This window comes from Phacochoerus africanus, chromosome 1, assembly GCF_016906955.1.
Source record: "Phacochoerus africanus isolate WHEZ1 chromosome 1, ROS_Pafr_v1, whole genome shotgun sequence".
Lineage (NCBI taxonomy): Eukaryota > Metazoa > Chordata > Mammalia > Artiodactyla > Suidae > Phacochoerus > Phacochoerus africanus.
The window spans coordinates 228,349,836-228,375,321 of NC_062544.1; the positions used below are offsets into that span (position 1 = coordinate 228,349,836).

The 25,486-nt window shown below is 39.2% G+C and overlaps 1 protein-coding gene across 6 annotated transcripts in view; it reads right to left on the reverse strand.

Annotated features, from left to right (window-relative positions):
- PHLDB2 (pleckstrin homology like domain family B member 2) overlaps positions 1-25,486 on the reverse strand; it is a 247,294-nt gene that overhangs the window by 11,964 nt on the left and 209,844 nt on the right. For 3 of the 6 annotated variants that reach the window (XM_047792739.1, XM_047792757.1, XM_047792748.1), the window contains 9 exons: positions 24,416-24,505; positions 20,666-20,809; positions 19,887-20,072; positions 17,237-17,377; positions 15,997-16,096; positions 13,438-13,452; positions 11,995-12,015; positions 9,757-9,792; positions 7,955-8,162 (listed from right to left, as the gene is read on the reverse strand). In XM_047792739.1, the coding sequence (XP_047648695.1) occupies positions 7,955-8,162; positions 9,757-9,792; positions 11,995-12,015; positions 13,438-13,452; positions 15,997-16,096; positions 17,237-17,377; positions 19,887-20,072; positions 20,666-20,809; positions 24,416-24,505 (941 nt within the window). The remainder of the gene's footprint in view (positions 1-7,954; positions 8,163-9,756; positions 9,793-11,994; positions 12,016-13,437; positions 13,453-15,996; positions 16,097-17,236; positions 17,378-19,886; positions 20,073-20,665; positions 20,810-24,415; positions 24,506-25,486) is intronic. The other 3 variants (XM_047792774.1, XM_047792765.1, XM_047792782.1) reach the window with 1 other exon arrangement.

The window sequence follows — 25,486 nt, forward strand, 5'->3', positions numbered from 1 at the left end:
TTAGCTTGGGCCAATTTTCAGCCAAGTGTTTTCTCCTAAGAAAGACAAAAAAGGAAATTTTTTCCTCATACTTCCATGAGCTTTGGGGTATATATAAAGGGATAAGTTCTATTCTCTTCAACCAGAATAATTAAGGAAAATCTTTCATTTTTGTGGAGTAATTTGTATTCTCCTTTAGTGAAAACATCTGACTTCAAGGATGGAAAAGAGGCAAATTTCATCAGCTCAACCAAGAAAGCCTAAGACAATATGCAGGCCATATAATAGCACAAAATTATGTTTATATTCAATAACATACGTCTTATCTCCAATTAATTTGGAAATATTTTATTTTATTATTTTATTGTATTTGCTTTTTAGGGCCGCATCTGTGGCATATGGAAGGTCCCAGGCTAGGGGTTGAATTGGAGCTGCCGCTGCTGGCCTCTACCGCAGCCACAGCAACACCAGATCTAAGCTCTATCTGTGACTTGTAGCAACGCCGGATCCTTAACCCACTGAGTGAGGCCAGGGATGAAGCCCGCTTTCTCATAGACACTAGTAGGGTTCTTAACCCATTGAGCCACAATGGGAACTTTTGGAAATAAATAATTTGAGTTTCACCAAGTCTCAGGTCTTAAAAACTCACCAATCAAAAAAAAGGAGTTCCTGTCATGGATCAGTGGTTAATGAATCTGACTAGCATCCATGAGGATGCAGGTTCGATCCCTGGCCTCACTCAGTGGGTTAAGGATTCGGTATTGCTGTGAGCTGTGGTGTAGGTTGCAGACTCAGCTCAGATCCCACCATTGCTGTGGCTGTGTCATAGGCCCACAGCTGTAGCTCCAATTCGACCCCTAGCCTGGGAACTTCCATACACCGTGGGTGCGGCCCTATAAAACAACGACAAAAAAAAAAAAACAAAAAAAAAAACAAAAAACAAAAAAAAGCAATATTTTAACCACCCCCGGCCCTTTAATTCTATGACATCCCATTATTCATCTAGTTTGAGCCTGAATATTGTTACAGACAAGGAACTCATCATGTTTTATCATATATGTGTGTAATTTGGGCATAACCGGGGGGCAAGTTTTCACATCTTATTCATCTTTAATTTTTTCTGTTCATTTTGTTGAAATTTTCAGGATGCTTTCTATTTATTTGATAACATTTCCAGTTAATTTTCTGCCAATTAAACTCAATATGCTTATTTGCTTATTTGGCAATGTTTCCATAAATGTCTTAATTTTTAATTTTTTGCTTCAAATGAACTGAATCTTCTGAAAACATTTGATAGAAAGTACATTTTAACATTTACTACTTCATATATTCATAACTTTTAGGCACCTAAAGTCATTTTTTAAAAAACTACACTTTAAAGCCACTTTAGTTATTTTGTTAAAAAATTAATAAATTTTCATCCATGGACACCTGCTTGTTCTCTACAGCTACTTTTGCTACTGTGGATTTTACTATTTCCTCAACAAATAAACCACTTCTATTCAGCAAAAATTTTTGCTGCTCTGTGATACTATGTTGCCACCATCTGATACATTTGGGGGGGGGGGTCAAAATTGCACCTGCAGTGAAAAGCAAATGCAACTGCAATAAGGAATTTATGGAGAGGTCTAGGTTTGTCAATATCACGGCATGTGAACAAATGAAATGGTATTTGGTTTTTCTTTATTTTGTTTTTTTCTTTTTTTACAGCTGCACCTGTGGCATGTGGAAGTTCTCAGGCCAGGGGTCGAATTGGAGCTGCAGCTGCAGGCCTATGCCATAGCCATGTCTACACCAGGTGAAGCCCCATCTGTACATTGCAAGTTGCAGCAACGCCAGATTCTTAACTCAATAAGCAGAACCAGGGATTGAACCTGCATCCTCACGGACACTATGCTGAATTCTTAACCCGCTGAGCCACAACAGGAACTCCTGAAATGCTATTTTGTTAGCACCTCCCATGCTAAGGGAGAGCCTGAAAGTCACTGAAGATAATGCTTTGTAATGCACTACCTGTGGCATAAGACACTCATCATTGCTTTCTCCAGGCCACCCAAATTACCAGAGGAGTAATGCTTCCTTCCAGTGCTCCAACTTCTGACCTTCAAAAGGCAGGCAAACATTTCTTTTTTCTTTTTCTTTTTTTTGCCACCCCTCAATGTATGGCATTCCCAGGTCAGGGATCAGATTCAAGCTGCAGCTGTGCCATGCAGGGATCGAACCTGAGTCCCAATGCTCCAGATATGCCACCAACATCAGGAACTCCTTTTTTTTGTTTTTTAAACTTTATTTCAACATAACTATACTTATAGAAATACAATCATATTGGTTAATAGAATGCAATTTAAGTTTAACTTACTCTACACAATTTGGACTAAAAAACTTGGTACATGATTTACTTTAAAAAAGAAAAAAGATTGGGAATCTGGTTTATTTTTCACCTATTGCAAGTGAAATATAAAAGATCCTCCATCAAATGCTGCTAAAACAAAGAACATGAACCTTGAGAAATTAACCTTTGGTTTGTCTCTGAAAAATAACGCATATTGCACTGTAAGAGTTTATAAAATTGGTGCAATAAAACATTGTTGTAAGGATTCAACACCAGTTTTTCAAAGTTCGATAACTAATGGATATTGGGGATGGTAAAGAGAGCCTAGGTATGCATGTCAAAAATGTAAAATCTATCTGATCTAGTTAATATTGCATTTAGGTCATAAATCTACTCAAACCAAGATCAGATAATTTCTTAAATCTGAATTAGCACTATCAGTCTGGTCAACAAGGAAACTGCACAGTATCTGTTTTTCTGATTTGTGCAAAAAAGAAAATGAAGTTTTTCCCCAGGTTTTCAGGCCAGAACTGAAACCACAGGAAAGGTATTCCTTCCATTATCAACATTCATTTATGATATCCAATGTGCCGACTTAGTAAAATCTGAATCAGCCCTCATATGCAAAATAGTCCCCAAGTTAAAGACCATATGACTTTATTTTTGTTGTCAACTTCCTCAAAACTTCTCAAAGCATGAGCACAAGGTCAGGACTTAACAGCAATAGTAATAAAATGTATCATTGTAGGAGGTATTCTGAACACTATACTCTATGAGCTAATTCAATAATCTTAGCCAGATAGAGACTTTAGGCAGAACTGACTTTCAGTTGCTGTCTTCTAAGACCCAAGATTTGTTTTCTTAGCTCTCTGCGCACAGTTAAGTAATGATGCTGAAAAAGCAAAAACACTGTCTGACTCAAGTAACTTTCTGGTAGACACAAAAATGATGTCTCAACAAAAAAGTGTAAGGCAAAGGTACCCACAACTCAGTAATCCTATAATTCTACCAATGGCTTTTTGTGACATAATAAACCACAAGACTAAGTTTATGTCACTAGAATTTCAGCATAGAATTACCCTCTTTAAAACATGTATAATTTTGGGATATTTTAATACATAATTTTTTAAAAATCTAAAAAAGAGAACAATTTTTAGTTCTTTATTTCTCTTTCTACCTATCTTCAAAAAGTTCCCATAAGGATATGCCATCATAACATACACTCCAAATATTAGTTCCTTATTACATACTTTCCTGATGCCTATCGCATTATTTTCCTTCATAAAAATGGGTACAAGCTTATCATAGGTAGCATGAATATGTATATTTTTTTTAGGTAGATAGGGGCACAGAAGAGAAATGCTTTAGTTTTGTTTCTCTTGCTCTCTTTTATTTATACTAGACCTTTTACAGGCATCTCCTACTTTGTTTCAATTTTTGACATTCAGAGAATCTGACAGCATATTTAAAATTAATACTATTAGTAATTTCTGAACATGGTGATTGGTTCTCTACATCTGCCACCAGTACTGGTTCAGTTCTGTGTGAAGTAACTACAGAAAATGATCATGGCCACACATAGCTCCCTGCCAGGAATCATCACTCTGCAATAATGCTGTCCTCTTAAAATGGCACATTCAGTGGAGTCACACTCATTTGCTACCTTTGGAAAATATGTAAACAAAAGTCAAATGGATGGGCAGATAAAAATAAGTTAAGATTTTTCTGGCCACTGTGCTTAAGTTCCCCAGATCCAAGCTTCTAATGCTTGGTAAGTCTAATTGAGGTGCCCCCCCCTTTATCTTTCTGTCTTTTTATGGCCACACCCTCAGCGTATGGAGGTTCCCAGGCTAGGGGTCGAATCAGAGCTGTAGCTGCCAGCCTACACCACAGCCGCAGCAACACGAAATCAAAGCTGCGTCTGCAACCTACGCCGCAGATCACAGCAATGCCGGATCCTTAACCCACAGAGCACAGGGACTGGCAGTCATTGATGCCAGTCAGATTCGTTTCCTCTGAGCCACAACGGGAACCCTGAGGTGGCCACTTTTTAAGTAATTTCCTGTATTCACTGCTGCACTATTGCTGTTTACCACCGTTAAACATAAGAGATGAGATTTGGGGAGTGATAATTTGGAGAGATGCACATTTACTTTTAATTTTTAGAGGATATGAAGAGGCAGGGAGCAGAAAATGGAGGGGAAAAAGTCACCAAGAATGGGAAACATAGAGAGTGTATTTCCTTTTTAAGATGGCTCAAAAATAGAAAGAAAAAGAAAAGCCAAACTATCAAGAGTTCACCATAGGAATACAGTTATAAAATGTTCCAATTATTTGGGGAGAGGGGAGAGTAGTTTTCAAAATAACAACTTGCAAAAGTGCAGCATGCCTAAGAAACACAAGAAGTCCCTCTGAGACCATTACACAGGGAAATGAAACAGCTACATGTGGTATTCTTTTAATGTCAACTTTATTTCTCCATCATCATTATATAACAGCTGTGGAGTTGCTAATTTGTTTGTGCCCTGTTATTCAAAAGTAACACATCTGATTGGTCAGTGACTGTCACTTACGAAAATTACCCAAAGTTCTAAGCTTTCTATCACGAGAACATCAGCTCCCAGCACACCCCTGCCTGGCTCTCTGACACCCTCATGGGAGCAGCGAGTATTTCCAGGGTAATTTCAGTGCAAGGGATGGTCTGATGTTCAAACATGCCACACACTCAAGTGTCTTCCCTAAAAGAGTCATATTATATTATCGAAAAGGTAAGATACTGCATCTTCTAATATCGAATAAAATGAAATATCAACTTTTCTGGCATTAAATAATAATGGCAGCAAAGAATTATCTTTATTCTTTATTTTTACATAATTCCCTCCTTAAATTTAGGTTATATCTGTATGACAAGGAGAAATACATATGATTCTTACGCTTGCTCTAGTGTTCCTCCCCAGGCACTCCTTCTCTTCTCTGATAGGATATATCCAGTATTATTAACACTTCACCCATTATGATACCAGAATTAAAATACACTGTATTCTATTTAACCACAACATGTAGCATCTATCCTTTTCTTTTTCCCCACTCCCTAATTTCCTGGCTATAATATCTAGTTACATTCAGGTCTCACATATTATTTTCATTTATGAAACACTAACTAACCCAAAGCTAAGTAAACCTTGCTAATATTACTTCCCTCTGTCTTTGCCACTCCCTTTTTTGCAGGGGGTGGGGGCAGGGAGCAAATTTCTTTCTTTGTAAAGAAAGAAATTCTATATACCTGATAATAATGCTCCACTAAAATATTTCAAAATCATCACCCCTTTGCATTCAAGAAACAGTCCCTCTATTTTGCAAATCAGGATGAGAGAGCTCTGCGATCTGCCTCAAGTAGCAGAATCAATTGTCATTTTGAGCCCAAAGAGAGACAAGTATTCCCACGCCCCAGCCCATGGCTTCATTGCAACAGAGGAAGTCTGTCTGATGGCCATTATCCAGCTAGACATTTTCGCTTGAGACACACAAGTGCTCAACAAACATTTATTGAATATTGGACGTTTCTTGGGTTGAAATCATAACGGCTCTTAGCCAAGTGAAATAGATTTTTAAAAAAATCTAAATTGAAAATATGTCCACTTTACTATATCCTAAGGTATTTATTCAGACAGCACTTATTGAATGCCAACTATATGCCAAGCTCTCTGTTGAGTGTGGATACTAAAAGATAATTTGATATCCTCCTGGACACGGAGGAATGCGCCAATTAATTGAAGAAAAAATTACATATTGCAATGTGATATAACAGAAAAAAGTATCAAGTGCCAAGGAAATATGGAAGAAAAATGCTTTGAAAGGAGAAATTATCATGAGTTTCCAACTTAAGTTTGAGCTTAAATGAGGAGGATTTTCTCCAGGATAAAATGGGAGACACTGCAATGTCAGATACTCTTGATGCTCAGGAAGTACAGGTTGAGTGAATAAACAAATGAAAGGATGAATCGACTTGAGACAGTGGTGTGCTGGCAAACCAGCTCTCTGGAGGGAAACACAACCCCTGATATATAGCAAACGCCAATTTATGCGGAGGTAATGCTCCCACCATGGCCAATTTCAAGCTACCAACATGAGATCACTGATCAGAGGTCAGGAGAAGATATGCACATTTGGCTCCTGGCAGCCAGTCTGAGCCAATGCCAGCTCACCATTAACTGCAGAGTATTCTACAAGGACTTAAGGCATGAATAAACATGTAAATAAAAGAATGAACAAACAACATGATCTCAGGGCTAGAACCAACATGGTCACAGAGATCTGAGAATTCATCACCCTCTCAAATTAATAAGAAGCCCGAGGTATAGCAGGAGAGAATGAATGGGCAGTTGGGCATGCCAGGTTCTGGGGTCTGACTTTATTCAAAAGGTAGTAAGGCATCACCACAAGCTTTCAAAGAGGAGGAATACTAGGAGTGGGTCTAAATTTTATTTTTACTTATATATTTTAATGGCCACACCCACAGCACATGGAAGTTCCTGGACCAGGGACTGAATTCGAGCCACAGCTGCAACCTAAACTGCAGCTGTGGCAGTGCCGGATCCTTTAACCCACTGCACTGGGCTAGGGATCAAACCCGCACCTCTACAGAGACCCAAGCTGCTGCAGTAAGATTCTTACCCCACTGCACCACAGCAGGAACCCCATGGATCTATATTTTATATGTACCTCTGGCCATAGTGCCATAAGACCACTTTTGCTTGCCTCAGAGTATGAACACGAATGAAATGGTTAAATCCTTACCAAAAATTTTTTTTCCTGCCTTTTATTGGGCTGCTTCCATGGCATATGGAGATTCCCAGGCTAGGGGTCTAATCAGAGCTGTAACCACCGGCCTATGCCAGAGCCACAGCAACACAGGATCCGAGCTGCGCCACGACGGGAACTCCTAAATTCTTACAAAAATTTTAAGAGCAGAACAGCTAAAACCTTCCTTTTAATGAAACATAAGGGTAAGACAGCCGTCAAATTCTTACTGTATTGGTGGAAACTACTTCTTCATTGAATCAAAAACGGGTCTTAACGAAGCTTTGAGTCAACCAATGGAGGCAAAACCAGTTTGGAGGACAGTGTACATGTGAGGTCAAGGGTAAAGAAGTAAGAGAAAATGGATTAGATGGTACGTGACTGGCTCAATCACAGAGGATACAAAGAAATACTTTCGGAATTCTCTTTGTGGCTCAGTGGGTTAAGAACCTGACTAGGATCCACGAGGATGCAGGTTCAATGCCTGGCCTCACTCAGTGGGTTAAGAATCCAACATTGCTGCGAGCAATGGTGTAGGTTGCAGACGAAGCTGAGATCCCACGTTGCTGCGGCTGGCAGCTGCAGCTCCAATTTGACCCCTAGCCTGGGAACGTCCATATGCTGCAGGTGCGGCCCTAAAAAGCAAAAAGAAAAAAAAAAAAAAGAAAGAAATACTTTCAAAGACCACCATGACACCCAGCCCTCATCTGTACTGCAGACTCTTTACATGTCTCAGAAGTTTGGGCTTGTACATGTACATTGTCCCTAACTGATGGCTTGACTCTTTTTGAAACCAGCAGGTGCTTTTCCAAACCAGAAACCTTCCCCAGGCACACATCTTACCTAGAGATATTGTCAGGTGAGCAGGCGGAGATGCTGGTCTCCATGCTGTCGGAGCTGTCGAGGCTCAGCGTATCAAAGGCCTGGTCCTTGTAGCTGTGATCTGGGTAGTGGAAACTGTTCAAGTAGACATTGGATTCAGATGCTGTGCGGTTGTAAAATTCAGAAGACTTCTGCCTTTGTCCCTCATTCATCTGTTGGTGATTATATCCTAAGAAGAGAGCCATAAATATGTTAGTATGCCTCATTTTTCAGTCTTAGATCTTCTAAGACTCAAACCAGCAACCCCAAACATCTGTCTATGAAACTGGGGCCTTGGTCTAATTTGTTTTGAAGCCAAGAAGATCAAAGAAACAGCATCATGCTCAGTGCAAGCAAGATTTTCAAAAAGTGCTCTTGTGAATGACCTTTTTATGTCAGCAGATCGCTTGACACTTTCCTGTGCCATTTCCCCATCACAGCACAACTGAGAATAATACTTCAGCACACACAGAAACACACACACACACACACACACACACAAACACACAAAACAGAAACACAGTCAGAGGCCCTGAATCCTCTAATAATAGGTGGGTTTAAGTGAAGCAAGATGACTCCTAATGACAAGCAACACCAGGGTCTGAGGGCAGTCACTTCTTCAATGGTTATTCCAGTTGAAAGGGTACTGGATCTGGTCATAAAACAACAGGCGGATCACCACACTGCAGGATTTGAGAAACCTGTTATCTCACTCATATCACTCACACTTTTCATCTGGTTAAGATCCAGACTGCACATTTTTCTCATTCTTGTTTTCCACTTCCCCTGTCTGCCAGTTATTTAAAACATTCAGTGTCACCAATCCTTCCAGAGGTTGTACTCCTACCTGCTATATCTTAAGTGCTCTTCTTTTTCCACCTTAGCCATCAGCCTTCAGCTAATGGGTGATATCGACCAAAGGAAAATGTAGGGATCACATCAATAGGAGCAAAAGTACCACAAATAAGAGGGGTCTCCCTTACCCTGGTACCTGGTCAGCTGGCACATTGTTAGGTCATCTACTTTGTGTTACTGCTCTGGCATACTCTCTGGTAGTGGATTTGGGGCATCACAAATTGAATTATTCCTTTCAATTCTCTATTTACCAGGTAGTCAGGAATTAGGGATTATGCTGGTAAACAAACCCCTAAATTCATTAAAAAGATGTTTCTTTAAGCCAGTACCATAGGTTGCAATCACTTTCTCCCTGATCAAATTAATGACCAGACCTATTAGGAGTTTACAGTTAGACCATCTGGATTGTCCCTGTTTTCTTGTGTTCTACCCACCTTTCAATGAGGATTTTAATTAGCAATGAAATGGCCAAAAAAAGCAGCCCAGAGGGCAAAAAAAGGCAAGTGATTCCAAACAGCTTCCTCAGCTATTGATTAAATGTTTCCATTTAAAAACAGATGCTTTAACAGAGCATTAGATACCGAAACTAAGTCTATAAGTGAATGAGGTGTTTGCATGCCGTTAATATTCAGAGTAGTTTTAAGAATTTAGGTGAAAAATGTTAGTTTGGGTTAAGGCATTTCTGGGAAAATGAGTTTCCTTAATATAAGATGTAATTAGAAATTATAAATAAACACATATGTAAAAACGACGTATCACTTTGCTTAGGAAAGATGCAAAACATAAAAGCACACCCTGAGATTTTAGAAAGAATATTATTAATTCTAATAATTAACACATAAAGCATTAAACGAAGCCAGTGCATTCATAAGCGTGTTGTGCCTTTTTTTTTTAAGAATGGCAAAATAATTCATGACTCAAATATTTACCTTTGATACTTGAACTTTTGGAATTACTAACTGCTCCTTTTAAATTGTTTCCAATTATTCATTATGAAAAAAAGGGGAGACAAAAAAAAAAAAACACCAGAAATTATTTGAAAAGGTTACACACACACACATCTTTCCTGATACTTTTACTTCACACTGGCACCAACAACATGAAGACATTTCCTTGTTTTAGTATGAAAAACAAATCCCCAAAAGTCAGCCCTGTAATTTAAAACACACAAGAATTATCCCCTTGGCCACAACCTCCCTTCCTTTCAGTTTTTCACAATAAGGAAAAGCTAGCTCCTACAATGCATTTAACACTTTCCTGGAAAAGCAGAGAAGAGGGTGAATACATTTTTTCTTCTTTTAGAAAAAATTTTATTGGTGGTGTTGTGGTAATTTCTGCCACACAGCAAAGTGATTCAGCCATATGCACATATCCATTCCCAGATAGGTTATCACAGAATTTTGAGTAGAGTCTCCTGTGCTACCCAGCAGGTCCCTGTTGACCATCCATTCTAAACACAGAAGTGTGCATTTGCCATTCCCAAACCCCTGATCCATCATCCCACCCCCCCCACCCTCCCACCCACACACACCCTTCCTCTTAGGTAACCATGCGCTTGGTTTGTTTTCTGTGTCTGTGAGTCTGTTTCTGTTTTGTTTGTATCATTTTTTCAGATCCCACATATAAGCTGTATCACATGATATTTGTCTTTCTCTGATATACTTCATTCAGCATGTCAATCTCTAGGTCCATTCATGTTGCAGCATTATTTCATTCTTTTGAATGGCTGAGTATTTCTTCATAAAACAACTGTATGCCCTGCTCCTCATATCTTGCAGGATTTTTTAAGTACCACAGAATAAGAAAATGAACTTACCACCCTCAGGTGAGATAAATAGTAAACTGATATGACTCCAATTTTTCGGATGGGGACACAGGGCATCTGGGTTACAACGTGTACTGTGCTAAGTAAGGACCGTGAACGGAAATTCCCTAGATCACCTCACTATGTGTTTTAGTTTATTTCTTTGCTCTGTGTCTGAGAGAACCTTCCTCCATTCTGGCGGTAGGATAAGCACCTTGCATTTTCACGGCAACTTAAATGAAAAAGGCTGCTGTTAACAAGTAGCTTTCCCAAGGCAACATTTTTGTTTCCTACGGATCCAAGGTGACTGGGAATGTCCATCTTATGGAGCTGCTCTTTTCCCCCAGTGGCCAACACAATGAACCCAGCTGTCACCTGGCTTGGCCTCCTCTCTCCTGAACAATTCTAGAAAAAAAAAAAGTTACCCCTCCAATGGCTGAGGAGGGCACGAACCCGGAATTGCACCACTATGCTCCCCAAGAGCTGGTTTTAGGATCCAGGTCTGTCCTGGCTGTTTAAAGGTATAGATACTTTCAACAGAAGGAACCATACGAGCATGGGAGACCGAAAGAGGATCTGGTAGGAGGTCCAAAAAGAAGCTGGTGCAGGAAAGTAGCACCAGAACAAGTGTGAGCTCAACTAAACCTCCACTCAAGTATGTTATCAGGGAGAGGATCTGTATGTCCTGTTCGCCACAGAAACTCCATTTGTTTAGCATTTAGATGTCACAGAATAAACAGGCACTGAATGAATTCACTTGTTCATCCCTAAATTCCAACCATATCAGTGGTTAAATAAAGAAGTGGAATGCATCTACTGTTTCAGGTGGACTGGAAAAAAATGAGACTTTCCCAATTCCCTGCTTGGTTTCTCTTTTTGCTTTTAAATATTGTAGCAAGAATAATATTCAGCAGTGGGATAGCAACTTAAAAGAAGACCCTTGTTAATGCTCTAAATCTTTCCCTCAGATAAGCACATAGCTGTTTGAATGGGGTGTTTTATAAAGTTTTTAAAGTAAGACCTGATAACATCTGAGGTTGGTCACTGGACATAGCACATAGCAAACCAGCTCAACTCTCTTCACTGCCTTGGAAGAGTCAATGGGTTGGATGGGCAAGGCCTCTTTATTATTATCATTAAAAAAATTATAATGCAAAGCTCTATGAGTTCTGGCTAATTGTACCTGAAAAGTCCTTTGTGAGTTAACCACCGTAGGATATATAATCTTGCCAATATTTTCCAAGTGTGTGTTATATACCTTAAAATGGCTAGTGAGGCCTTAATACAGAAAATGAGATGACTTAAAAATCATAACCTGGGTTTAAGAGGATAAAATTAATCAGTATTTCTGATAATTTCTCACCTGTTGAGAAATTCATTCTTCCTAACCACAGTCCATAGCCGGAGTTTGAAGGTGCCGGACAAGTCAGGAATGAGGAGGAGAATGACAGAGAAAGGGAAAAAGATACAAGATCAAAAAGGATGACAAGGGGACAGGAAACACACACCCTCCTACATGCAGTCATTGAAGGTGTTAGTAACAATACCAGCTTGATAAGGCAAGATATTCACATTTTTAGATTAAATTTGAGTGTATAGAGAAGAACTCAAGAAGTTAACAAAACAAGAATAAGCATAAGACACATGCACAGAGTTAAAAATGATTTGTTACAGGGGAAAAAACTTTCATACATGTTCAACTAGAAACAGGGAGAATAAACACAAGATCATATCCATAAAACATCCATTCTACATGGTTTGAAGCACAGAACATCAAACTTCACAAGCCAGTCCTGTAAACATCCTCCATCTCTAGCACCTAGCCACATAAGAAGCATCTGATTTTTCCCAGCCAGCCATTGAGACTGTTGTTCACTCTTTACTAAGTCTGAAGGCTTAAATGGAATGAATAAGGAGAAGCCTCCTAAATCCTTCCATCCTCCCACACAGCCTGCCTTATTTACACCTGGCCTTTTTTATTTTCAAACAACTGAACTGATTTTAGTAAGATCAGAAAAATGAGAGCACACTTAATGTTACATGTTGATGAGGAAATTCACATTCTAATGTATAAAGAGAAATATAATCTCCCTAGACAAACAAATAAGTAAACCATCGTATTTAAAGTAGACTCTCAGAAGAAAGCTTCATTCAAGTCAACCAGTCTCAATTTTATGATGACAAGATATCAAAAAGTATAAATCAATAAACTATCTTCACTTCAACTTGGCTTACCCTTAGTATCCTCAAGACAGCTGACTTGTAACTACTCTTCCCTTTTATCCTTGTCTATAAAACTAGACATAATGGCTAGCCAAGTGTCTTACATATTTTTTAATCAAAGAAATTTTATCTGCCATCTTCAGAGAAAATATCAAGCAAGATATAATAATATCAAAAGAAAAAGACTGATGAAGTATTATACCTGCCCTTTATAAAGGAGAAATATCATGTTTTACACTTAGCCTCTACACATCACAAGGCCCACTCTTTTCTCCATCTAGATCCTGAATCTTACAAAACAATGCTTCCGAAGCACTCCTGTTTCCTGCAAGGTTTGACCTTGCAATAAAAAGCCAAAACAAAGAGGGTCAAGCAGCTGCCTGTGAATGAACAGCAGCTGCACCCAGCATTGTGTTTCTAGCAAACGTGCAACAATTTTCCTCTGCTGTGTGAAAGGAATAATCATTAGGCTAAAGCTCCAGCATTGTATAATTTTAAATCTCATGGTTTCTTAAAGATGACTTGACAATGACCTTTCACTATTTGCTGGAAACAAAGACACCACACAGGGAGGTTGTCATACCTTTCTTGGACTTTCCTGCATTGAACAGAAGACAAAAGGATAAAGATTTCATTCATTCTAAAGCTTACAAAGGAAGGGTTCACAAGTTGTACCAAAGCCAATAATCATTACAACTTTAAGAGCTGAGTTCCTGGGCTCTCTGCCTTAAACTCTGCTCTCAGAGATCTTTGTCTGCATGATTGATGTTATCAGTTCTATTAAAACAGTGCTGATTGAAGGAAGGCTTATACTTACACCATGGTCCTTGATGTATCCATTACGAATAAGCAGCAAAAAGATAGTTCATTTAAGTTAATTGCATAAGTCATAAAAATGATAAAATCTATTTAATTTGCGTTAATGAAAATGTGCGAGGTTTAATTTTTTCAAAACCAGGGGGTTTTACTTGGCATTTGCTATTTTAATGAAGTCAACAAATGCTAGTGTAACAATTCTAAATGAAATTATGATTCGTCCTTCCTGGTCCTGGTGGGCCACCTGGATGGGCTCAGCAGAAAAGCCTGCCAATTTTACAGTCTGTTGTCGCTCTAAGAGCTGTAGTCCCTGACCCCTCCTTCTCTGGGTGGGAGAACCCAGGGCAGCAGCCTGGCCTCACACGGTACATCACATCCTCTTGGATCAAGACACACATGATGGTTCTCTATTTCCTTGGAAACTGTCTCATCGGGGCCACATGAAACTCTTTACAAGAACACCACTCAGAGCTGCAGCAAGGGAAGACAGGCTGCAGACTTCTGGGATGTACAAAAAAGACCTACCAGGGAAGAACAGGGTCAAAGACAACAGATTTTACAGAGGGTACCTGAAGTGACCTAAGGGAACTGGCTCATTTTCCTCCATGAACCTAACATAAAGATTCCCATTATTTGGGGGGCAAACAGGTGAGAAAATAGAGCTCACACATCCCTTCAAGTTTCACTATATTCCCACAAGAATCCTCGTCGACGATATTGTTAACACCTCTTGATTTTTACTAGTCTATCTATTTGGTATAAAGGTCTAGTTTTTCTTACTCTCTATTTTAAGGAAATGCTTTCGACGTCAAGTATGGCGTTGTGGCCAATCCAAACTTTGATATCTTCAGTCAGTGGGAAAAATACATTTAAAAACAAGTCTATAAATACCACAGAAAAATGCTTCGACAAAAAAGAGCCTTGACCCACAAGTGAACAATGATAAGTGAGAGCCAAAATATACTCATTTACATTTCTTATTTATAAACTATAAGAAGGTTTTAGCTTGTTAAGAAATTATGATAAAATAAAAGAAATTCAATCAAATGTACTTCATCCAAATATCAACACTGTCAACCTCTCATATATTCTAAACCACTTTTATGAATACCACAGCCTCTATTAGCTCTTAAATCACTTCTCGTAATGATATGAGGTCCCCATACATCTCATTTGTCCAGCACATATATGCGTTATATGTACATGCATCTGCATGCACCAATATTTATACATATTTCTGATGGTACTAGTGATTATTCCCTGGTAACTTTAGCAAAGAGGCCAAGCAGTCAGAACTGAATCTCAGCCTCCTCAGAGTGAAGGGTTTCAATCCCAGTAACGAAAGCACTGAGAAGCCAAATGCCCATCACTCTGTCAGCATCCCCTTCATCTCCCAGGCGTATGTACATCACTGCATTTACCACATTCTATAGAAATCACCTGTTTATGTGTCTTTCTTCATTATGTAATTCTAGGCATTTCAAGGTCAAGGATCATGTCATTTACTTGCATTCTTGCTATTTAACACTGTGCCTGCTCAAAAGTTAGGGCCAATATAAGTTGACCTAAACTTATCTTGTTAACATAATAAATCTAATCTTCTTCAGGAGAAGCTCACCTCTGGAACTGCATTATAGCACTTTCTTCTAGCCCCACAAAGACTACTTGAGAAGCCCATTAGAAATGCAATGTATTATTTAAAGAAAAAATAGGAGTTCCCATTGTGGAAAAAAAGAAAAGAAAAAGAAAAAATATATGCTGAGAGTTAAAGTTTACCTGGAACCTAACAATCACATAGAATAAAAGCCCAACCCACATTAAAAGGCCCAAGTGAAGTCTGTCTTGGGCCATGAGTGCTCTGTGTTACCTCAATGAGTCACTAGCACAGGTTCAACAGAGTGGCTCAGCCATTAACTAGGGGAGAGACTTAGGTGCCCTGGTAATCTCTCAGGATCTCAGCAGTGTGTTTTTCTTTCTACTAATCAAATGGGAAGGTTAGTAATTCTCCAGGGGCCTTTCTCATTCGAGAACTCTACTGCATTTATAAAGTACATTGGATATGTAGCAGCCACATGCTTATATAGGAAAAGTGATCTTAGTACAACAATAAAGAAATAGATATATATATGTGTGTGTGTGTATATATATATATGTATATATATATATATATTATATATATCCCTCCCCAAAGGGGACATATTAAGAGTAAAGCTGAGGATGTTGTTTGATCTTCTCTCTGACGATCCCAACTCTACTCTGCCTCCCTCTCCCTGAGGAATTTTAATGCTTGACAAAGGACATGACCCTTGATTTGAAAGGTACATACCTCTGAGCATCCTCCGAGATTCTGAGTCTTTGGTCATGGTTGCCAGCGAGTGTGGGAGCACGCTGCCACAGCTGTTGCTCTGTCCCAGGGGCAGGTGGCCCTGCGAAAACCAGGAGGAAATCATTCAGGCAAACTGCAGGCCCAACGGTCCTTCTGGACATGGCCACATCGCTGTCTCCATAGATCCCATCTAAGTACAGAGGGTGGGGATGGCAGGTCTTTGCACCCCGTTCGTTGATGCCGAATGGTAAAGGCCAGTCACTGTCCCTCCCCAGGAGCTCCACGGCAGTCGCAGCATCACAGTCATTGCTTCAGTGTAGCAATTTCAAAAGTAAAGACCTACAGGGAGAACACTGTCCAAAACTGCCTCGGAGAACTATACAAAGTCCTTCATGCACAAGAAGCAGAGGCCAGATGCAGCAACAAGGACGCATGCACGTCATGCACCAGGACAGAGAAGGTCTAAACTTGTTACAAGGGCACCAATTTCCATCTACTCCTAGTTATCAGGTGGAGAAACCTCTTTCAAAATAGCAAAATCCTTAGTGTAACATACTTGAAATACCAGTTTATAAAGTAGATAAAAGCAAAGTTACTCAAATAAAGGGCAAGGGAAATACCCCAAAGTCTGTCCCACTCAGAACTCCCTTCTCACTTGCCTTTCCCCTCTTCCTGCAGTGATTCCTCAGATGAAACAGCAGAACAGGAGAGAGGGCAACTCAGCGATCAGACCACGGGGGTTCACATTCAAACTTCAATGCCGACCTCACTTCTTCCCACCTCAGTTTATCCATGTGTACAATGGGGATAGTGGTGAGTACTTCTACAGCATAGTGTTGTTGGGTTTTACAATAAAATAATCCACATAAATGGCTTAGCCCAGTCTCAGGCTCAAAGAAATGTCTGAATAAATACTTGTTGCTATTATTCCTGGACTCCTCCAATTTCCAGATCTGGGTTGCAGCTAAGGCAGTGTGTCATGTAAGTGAATGGTATTCACCACTTGCGTGGTGGTGGCAGAAAATACCCTGCCTGGACCAGGTGGCTTTGGTCCCAGAGAGTACAATTCAAAATGTCCTCTGGATAGGACAGAAAATGCAGTTTAGTTATGATATCTGCCCAACAAGCAAACTCAAAGGTTTATTATGTAGCATTTTCCATAAGGGCCTTTGCATGTCAGTCAACATAAAGATAAAAAGACTCACTGAAGGTGAAGCCCGTGATTCTCCCCATGTCCTACCTTTGGGGTGGTGCTTCTCCCCATAGTAGCACTGCTGAAATGTGGGGATATGGAAGGTGTGGTTTTCTTTCGAGGCAAAGTATCACTCAGATAGAGGCCTTCTTGGTGCTGTTTTTTCCTTTCTTCCAGACTTCTAAAATGCTTTGCATGCAAATGTAAATCAGAACAGCAAAACTTGACTAAATGAAATGGATCACTGAAGAAATTAAGAAGTAAGCATTCACAAAGAAGTTTTGGAATTTTAACACAGAATTCCCGAAAATTATTCAACTTATACTTGTGTTCATTCATCAAGAGACTTGAGCTAGCATTTGGTAAAAGACCTTGACAATGGAAGAATTTATTACTGAACCTAGAAGATTTTTTTTTTTTTTAATTCACTCATTACTTTCACAGTAGTGCCTGATGCCTTGGGGCTTCAGGACAACTTACAAATTATTATGATGGTTGCCATGCGGATGGCGGAACAGCCAGTGGACAAAGCAAGTAAGCAGTTTCTCCCCTTGTCTGTCTGGACAGTTCTGTGTGATGGCACAGATCACAGTGTGAGAACAAGAAAAGGGAGAAGGAAGAAGACGAAGAGAAACAGTAAACAGGGAAGTAGGTTTAAAGCTGGAATCATATTTCAATCACATAAACACATTCCAAATCCACATAATGTTTCCATAGAAGGCATCCTTCTAGATTTAAAAAAGATCTTGGCTAAGGAGCCTCTACAGTAATTCCTCACATTTAAAAATCCTCCTGTTGACTAGTTCATTTTTTTTTTTTTCAGATTCCTAGGGCAAAATTTTTGCCAACTTGAAAGTTATCCAACTTTTTTTTTGGCCTCTCCCTAAAATGTCTTCCATAGTAATTTCCTAGTTAGAAGTTCTTTAGGTTTGATCATTTTTTTGTACTAAACTCAGGCTTTTGAAATATGTAAAAATTAATGCAAATTTGAGTTATTAAACTCAGTATCAGTCTTTAAACATGCCAATCATGAAGAGCATCTGCACTTTAACTTTACAGTTATCCATTTATAACAGATATTTATTAACCTAAAAGCAGTGAGGAGATTGGATCCTTTAACTAACAGTAATAGACAGTAAAGGCACCTGTAGGAAAGGTAAGGGCTGGCCATAGCAAACCAGAGCTCACCTCCCTATTTTTGGAGGGGGGGGGTCTACTGACTGACACATATATACAGGGATTTGATTATAATTGAAAGAAATCTCAGAATAGAGTTTTTTTTTTTTTTGGATACTGAAGCATGAGCATGCACTGAATGTACTAAAAGGAAGGTAACTTTTGGAATAATAGATTATTTCTTTAAAAAATGTTGGAATTGGAGAACAGATTTGTGGTTGCCAAGGGGTGGGGGGGATGGGATGGACTGGGAATTTGGGGTTAATAGATGCAAACTATTGCTTTTGGAACGAATAAGCAATGAGATCCTGCTGTATAGCACTGGGAACTATATCTAGTCACTTATGATGGATCATGATGGAGGATAATGTGAGAAAAAGAATGTATATACGTATGTGTGACTGGGTCTCCTTGCTGTACAGCATAAAATTCACAGAACACTGTAAAGCAGCTATAATGGAAAAACTAACAATCATTTAAAATTTAAAAAAATGTTCAATTAAAAAATGGTTGTTCCGTGGGGCAAATGCACTACTTATGGTGTGATCCTGGATAAGCCACTATCATCGCTGAGCCTCAGTTCCCTAAATATCAATATAGAGAGAGTTTGTTTTTCACGGGATTGTTAGAAGGAAGGACTGAAATATTTGTAAGATGTTTGGGAAAATTTGACTCGTAGCTGAGGAATGATGTCTATTATTATGGCTTCAATAACATGTAAGGAAAACATTTTGTGTTGACACTGCAACTTTTTACAGCAAGGATTTTATGGAAATAAGTATTATGATTTTTTAAAATACCGGAGATAAGTTGAAATATTTTGGTAGAATGGGAACTGAAGCAAGAGGATGTAAAACTAGCTCAAACATTTCAAAAGAAGAGGACAATCGAGGTCTCCAAGTTTCTGACAATCTCCACACTCTTAGGACCAAGGAAATGTCCTTCAAAAAAAGAAGTATGCACCTTGTCTTTTTATTTATTTTTTAAATTTTCATTCTATTTTATTTTTAAATTTTTAATTCATTTTATTTTTTGACCATGCCCATGGCACATAGAAATTCCTAGGCCAGAGACTGAACCTGGGCCACAGCAATGACAATGCTGGATTCTTAACCCATTGAGCCACCAGAACTCTTGCACCTTGTGTTTTTAAAAAATACCTTTGGAGGAGTTCCCGTCGTGGCGCAGTGGTTAATGAATCTGACTAGGAACCATGAGGTTTCGGGTTCGGTCCCTGTCCTTGCTCAGTGGGTTGACGATCCGGCATTGCCATGAGCTGTGGTGTAGGCTGCAGACGCAGCTCAGATTCCGAGTTGCTGTGGCTCTGGCGTAGGCCGGCGGCTACAGCTCCGATTAGACCCCTGGCCTGGGAACCTCCATATGCCTCGGAGCGGCCCAAGAAATAGCAAAAAGACAAAAAAAAAAAAAAAAAACCTTTGGAAAAGTTGAAGGAAAGAGTTCACATAAGTAAATTTGTGGTCAAGGTAAAATTCTCAAACTCTAAATGCCAGCTCCTAATTACCTGCTGCTCCAGCTGCTGCTGCCTTCTGTGCTTCTTAGCTGGCAGAGGAGGAGGTGTGTCATTTAAAGGGAAAGGGTCGACAGATGTAGCTGCGACTTCAGGCCAAGGGGCTGATGGAGGTTGAATGATAGGATGAGGAGAAAGGGTGGAAGGAAACATAAATCCAGAAGAGACAGGTGATCTTTGCTTTATAGGAGAAAGAAAAAGTATGTATGTGTCCATAGGAAATGAAAGAATGAGACAAAGAAATGAAATCGATAATCAGATTGTTTTGTTATTTTCATGTCACTAAAAATGGGTAGAATCTTTCAACTTAGCCTCCTTAAAACCCCACACTGAGCAACTTGGATCAGTAGGTGGTATTTTAATTTACTATTACTGGCCCCTCCCCAGATGTTTTAAAGCAGCATACTGTTAAAAAGAAACTCATGTTGCAAAGCAAAATAGAAGACAAAATTTTACCAGAGAGGTGATTCAAACCAAGAGTCTTAGGAAGGCTTTTCGGTTTCTAAGAAAACTATTGGGCTAAAGTTTTAATAGAGTTTCTTTTTTTAAATCTTACTTCTAATACTCTACTCTCTACCATATAGTTCATGGTTTCTGGTATTATTTAAGAGAGCACTACCCTCAAATCAGTCTGTTTTTCAAACTCAGCATCGCTCTGGCCCTCTGGTCAACCAGACACGTCTTTCTCTCACACACCTTTGTTTTCAGTTAACCATGGGCGAATTTTTGACATGAGGAAAGCAGTGAATGAATGAAATGGCATGCCAACACACCTCTTTATTTTGTGGCTGGCTCACCAGCACAGCTGTGGGAGGCCCAGTGGCAACAGCATCAGCATCAGCAGGGAACTGAGTGGAAGGGGAGAGATTCGTGGAATTGCCACATGACTCGTTAATTTCATTTACAATGACATAGCCCTAAAAGGAGGAATTCAGAAGTTAAACACGAAGAAAGCAAGAGCAGAGGCATGCGAGGGTATTAATGCTCCAGTACAAATGGAGTTAGCTTAGAGCATCACACAGCCAGATACCTGTGGTATTATCACATGTTTCATTAAGGCAATCATCAGCTATTAAAACGGATTTAGGGTGCTTCATCTTGAAAAATGATATGGTAAACACTAAAAGTAAAATCTTGCACAAAATCAAAATGACTTTACTATAAATAGCCCAATACCTTTGATTTTAAAATATCCAGTATCAGCATACATTCTGTTGATGGAGTAAGGTTGTCACTACACAGCATTTAAAGCAATCACATGCAAAAATAAACCCGAGACATAAAATCGACAATGCAATCACTCTCAAATTCAATAGCCTTTTCTGCAAATCTTTATCTTGAGATTCTCCCTTCTTCTGTTTCCTGACACATTAGAGAGTGAATAAATGTAGACTAATGACTATTGGGTTTTGCACCAAGACATTGATAAAGCAGTAATTTATTTGTAATGGAATCTAGCTTTTAGGCATCTCCAATAAAGTGAAAATAAAAAAGACCTTGTAGTCTTGTGAGCTTTTCCTAACAAGACGATGTACACACACACACAGAAACACCCTAAGGTGAAGATGCAGCTTGAGGGTGTTTCAATTTAAGGCAGCTTCCCCAGCTCCCAACTCTATTCCTAGGACAGAATTTCCAGTTACTTTTAAATTCAATGAATCAGTTCTGGCTTCAACGTAGAGAAAATACCCATCAATCAAAATCTATGAAAACTCTTGAATTTATATTTGAGGAAAAGGCACTTATAAATTACCATGGAAGTAATCGTACAGAACAATTATGATTTTCACCACACCAATGAAAAAAGAATAAAGGGTATAAATTAATACATCTCTTTTAAATGGAAACTGAGTTAAATTTAACTCTTGTGTTCTTCTATTTGCCCATCAATTCTTTCAAAGGGTGATTCCAGGAAAGGCAAGATATTGTTATACTGTTGAAGCAAAATTTTCCAGGCTGGAAAGCAAAGTTTTGACTGAAAATTTATAATTCTGACAAAGTAGAGAAAGCCAGAGTGGACTATTTATAAATTGGAGGTATAGAATGCTGCTGAATTTGGTCTTGCACTTCAGAAAGGGGCAGCAGAAACTATGCAAAGTTTTTTAAGATTAAATCAAAGAAAGGAAGTTGACAACTGGGTTATGCAATTTTATTTTTTCTTTGAGAACGAATGAGAATAAAGAGTAACAACTTTGAGTTATTGTTTTGTGAAGTTTAAAGATAGTAGAATCTTTCAAAAGCAAGGTTTGGTTCCTTATATGAGTGACAGACTATATATAACTTAATGAATTACTTCAAAAATGTATGGCATTTTTCAAAAGTGGGACTTGTTTAAGAGTTAGATATAAATTCATCACTCTTTAAAAAAAAGAAAAAGAGAGAGGGAGGAGAAAGGAAGGAAGGGAAAGAAACAGAAAAAGAAAGAAAGAGGGTTTCCATTCTGGCGCAGCGAAAACGAATCTGACTAGGAACCATGAGGTTGCGGGTTCGATCCCTAGCCTCGCTCAGTGGGTTAAGGATACGGCATTGCCGTGAGCCGTGGTGTGGGGTTGCAGATGTGGCTCAGATCTGGCATTGCTGTGGTGTAGGCTGGCAGCTGTAGCTCAGATTTGACCCCTAGCCTAGGAATCTCCATATGCTGTCAGTGCACCCCTAAGAAGAAAAAAAAGAAAGAAAGAAAAAAGAAAGAGGGAAGGAAGGAGGGAGAGAAGCAGGGAGGGAGGAAGGAAGGAAGGAAGGAAGAAAATCAAATCCGCTTGACGTGAAAGAGAACACAGCTACTCAACAAACACAATAGTTGCAGACACACAAATATGGTAAAAAGGCCAAAGGGTCTTTTGACAATAGGATGGCTGCATAGAATAAGAACAACTCTTTAACAGACGGGAAAGATTATATTCTTCTAAGAGGTAGAGAGAAGCCACAAGTCCTTCAAACTCAGTACGTCCAGAGTCAAACTGCATGTCTTCCATCTTAAATCTATTCCTTCCCCATCTCAGTAAAAGCTACTCACCATCTACCTCATTATTCAAACTGGAATAATGACAGCACTGCTGACAACATCCTTAATTTACTTCATCCCCATAACCAATCTATCAACAAGACCTGTCAACTCCACTTGCAAAGTATTTCTGCATCCAGCTAATTCTCTCCACCTCTCTTCTTTTGTTGGAATCCAAGTTACCAGCAAATCACAGCCATACTGGTTTCCCAGCACCTCTTCCTTATAATCCAATACGGCAGCCCAGAGTGGTCTTTAGCAAATGGACCTCAAATAATACCACTTCCACATGAAATAAATCCTATTTTTTTAACATGATTCAAAAGACCCAGCCTTGGCTCACCTCGCTGACATAATCTTATTCCACTACACTCCATTCACAACCACCCTTTCGCTGTCTGCCAGCTCTGTGTTCTAAATAATGGAGAGAAACTATGAAACTGAAAGGTCTAATACAGCTTGTGTGGAAATATTTCACAAAATGCTCCCCAACATTTATTTCATATGCACACACACACACATTTCTATGTAGGAATTCCTAACTCTGCTGGGTTTTATAAGTAATTTACAAAGGGTCTTTTTGTTATTATGCAGAGTTTTATGCAGAAGCAAGATTTTTCTTTAGTTTTATGAAAAAAATTAGGAAAACTATTTTCTTTCTCAGTCAGGGTTTTAATTTTCCAAATTAGAGTTAAAATATTTCTACCACTGTAGCACCGTATCCCTATAAAAAGATATTTGGGAAAGGGTGGTGATGGGGACTGGGGAAAGATGGACGTTAGGGATAAAACAGGTGTATAGTTTAATGTCAACAGGATTTTCCAATTTAATGGAAAAATAACAGAGACAATATTGGGGGAAAAAGAGATGTTTGGGAGTGTTTTCATGTTCTAGAAGACTTAAGAGAAAGAGAAATGAAGTAGGAAAAAGGAGAAACTGAGAAAGGAAAATGCAAGAAGGAAAGAATTTTTTTTCTCTTTTTACAGCCACACCTGCGACATATGGAAATTCCTGGGCTAGGGGTCGAATCAGAGCTGCAACTGAGGCCTACGCCACAGCGACAGCAATGCAGGATCCGAGCCACACCTGGGACCTACACTGCAGCTTGTGGCAACATGGGATCCATAACCCACTGCACAAGGCCAAGGACTGAACCCACACCCTTACCCACATGGAGACTACGTCAGATTCTTAATCCACTGATCCACAACAGGACCTCCAAGGAGAGAATTTAAGACTAGTTTTGATTTGGATCCTAAATTTTTTGAAACTCCAAGGTAAACCAAAACATCCCTGTTAAGCAAAGTATACACACACACAGAATACATCTGCATTAGACACAAAGATAATTCCTGAAACACTCAAAGCATAAACAATGAAAGGCAGGAAAATCATCCAAGCATTAAGTACTTTCATAAGCCATTTCAATTAGCGTTTTTTCTAGTCAGCTAATCACGTAAAACTGAGGTACTTCTCCTGAGTTCTAAGGTGACGTAGATGGACATGTAAAATCACAGCTTACCTCTTTTAGCGTATTGGGGTTGACAGGAAACCCTTTCCCCCCAGAGAGGCTGGAGTATTTCTTTTCCAAATTACAAAGATTTTCCTTTTCCTGAAGGAACACAAAATCTATTAAGCTGAGTCAACATTGTATTTCCCTGATGACTAACGACACTGAATGTTCTTTCATTTGAAAGAACATAACTTCTTTTGTGAAGTGTTTGAATTCAAATCTTTCATCTTTTTTTTTTAAATTTTACGTGTTGGGGAGTTCCCGTCGTGGCGCAGTGGTTAACGAATCCGACTAGGAACCATGAGGTTGCAGGTTCGGTCCCTGCCCTTGCTCAGTGGGTTAACGATCCGGCGTTGCTGTGAGCTGTGGTGTAGGTTGCAGACGCGGCTCGGATCCTGCATTGCTGTGGCTCTGGCGTAGGCCTGTGGCTACAGCTCCGATTGGACCCCTAGCCTGGGAACCTCCATAAGCCGCGGGAGCGGCCCAAGAAATAGCAAAAAGACAAAAAAAAAATTTTACGTGTTGCTTGTTATCTACTATTATTGAGTTTTTGATATATCCTGGATATAAGTCCTTTGCTTTTTCCTCTTTAAGAATCTTTGCTTTCTCCAAGGCCATGAAGATGTACTTGCACATCTGTATTTTCCAGAAACTTTATCACTGAAAGTTTTATGTTTAGGTCTATAATCCGTTTCTAATTAATTTATATGTATAATGTGAGGATGGATGGTGTAGAGGTTCATTGATTCACCTAGGTGACCCAGCATCATATGTCAGACTTTCCTTTCCCTACTGGATTGTCTTGGAGCCATTGTCAGAAATCAAGAGACAGTATATGTGTGGGTCTGTTTATGGACTCAGGTTGCTTTGATCTACTTGTATGGCAGCACCACACCCTCTAAATACTATAGCTCTAGAGTAAAACTTGAAATCAGATTAAATCCTCCAACTTTGTTCTTTTTTTTTTTATTTTTGAAATTGTTATTTCCCCAATACATTTTTTTCCTACTGTACGGCATGGTGTTTCAGCTATTCTATGCCCTTTACCTCTTCATATATAGTCGATTCTCATCATCTGCA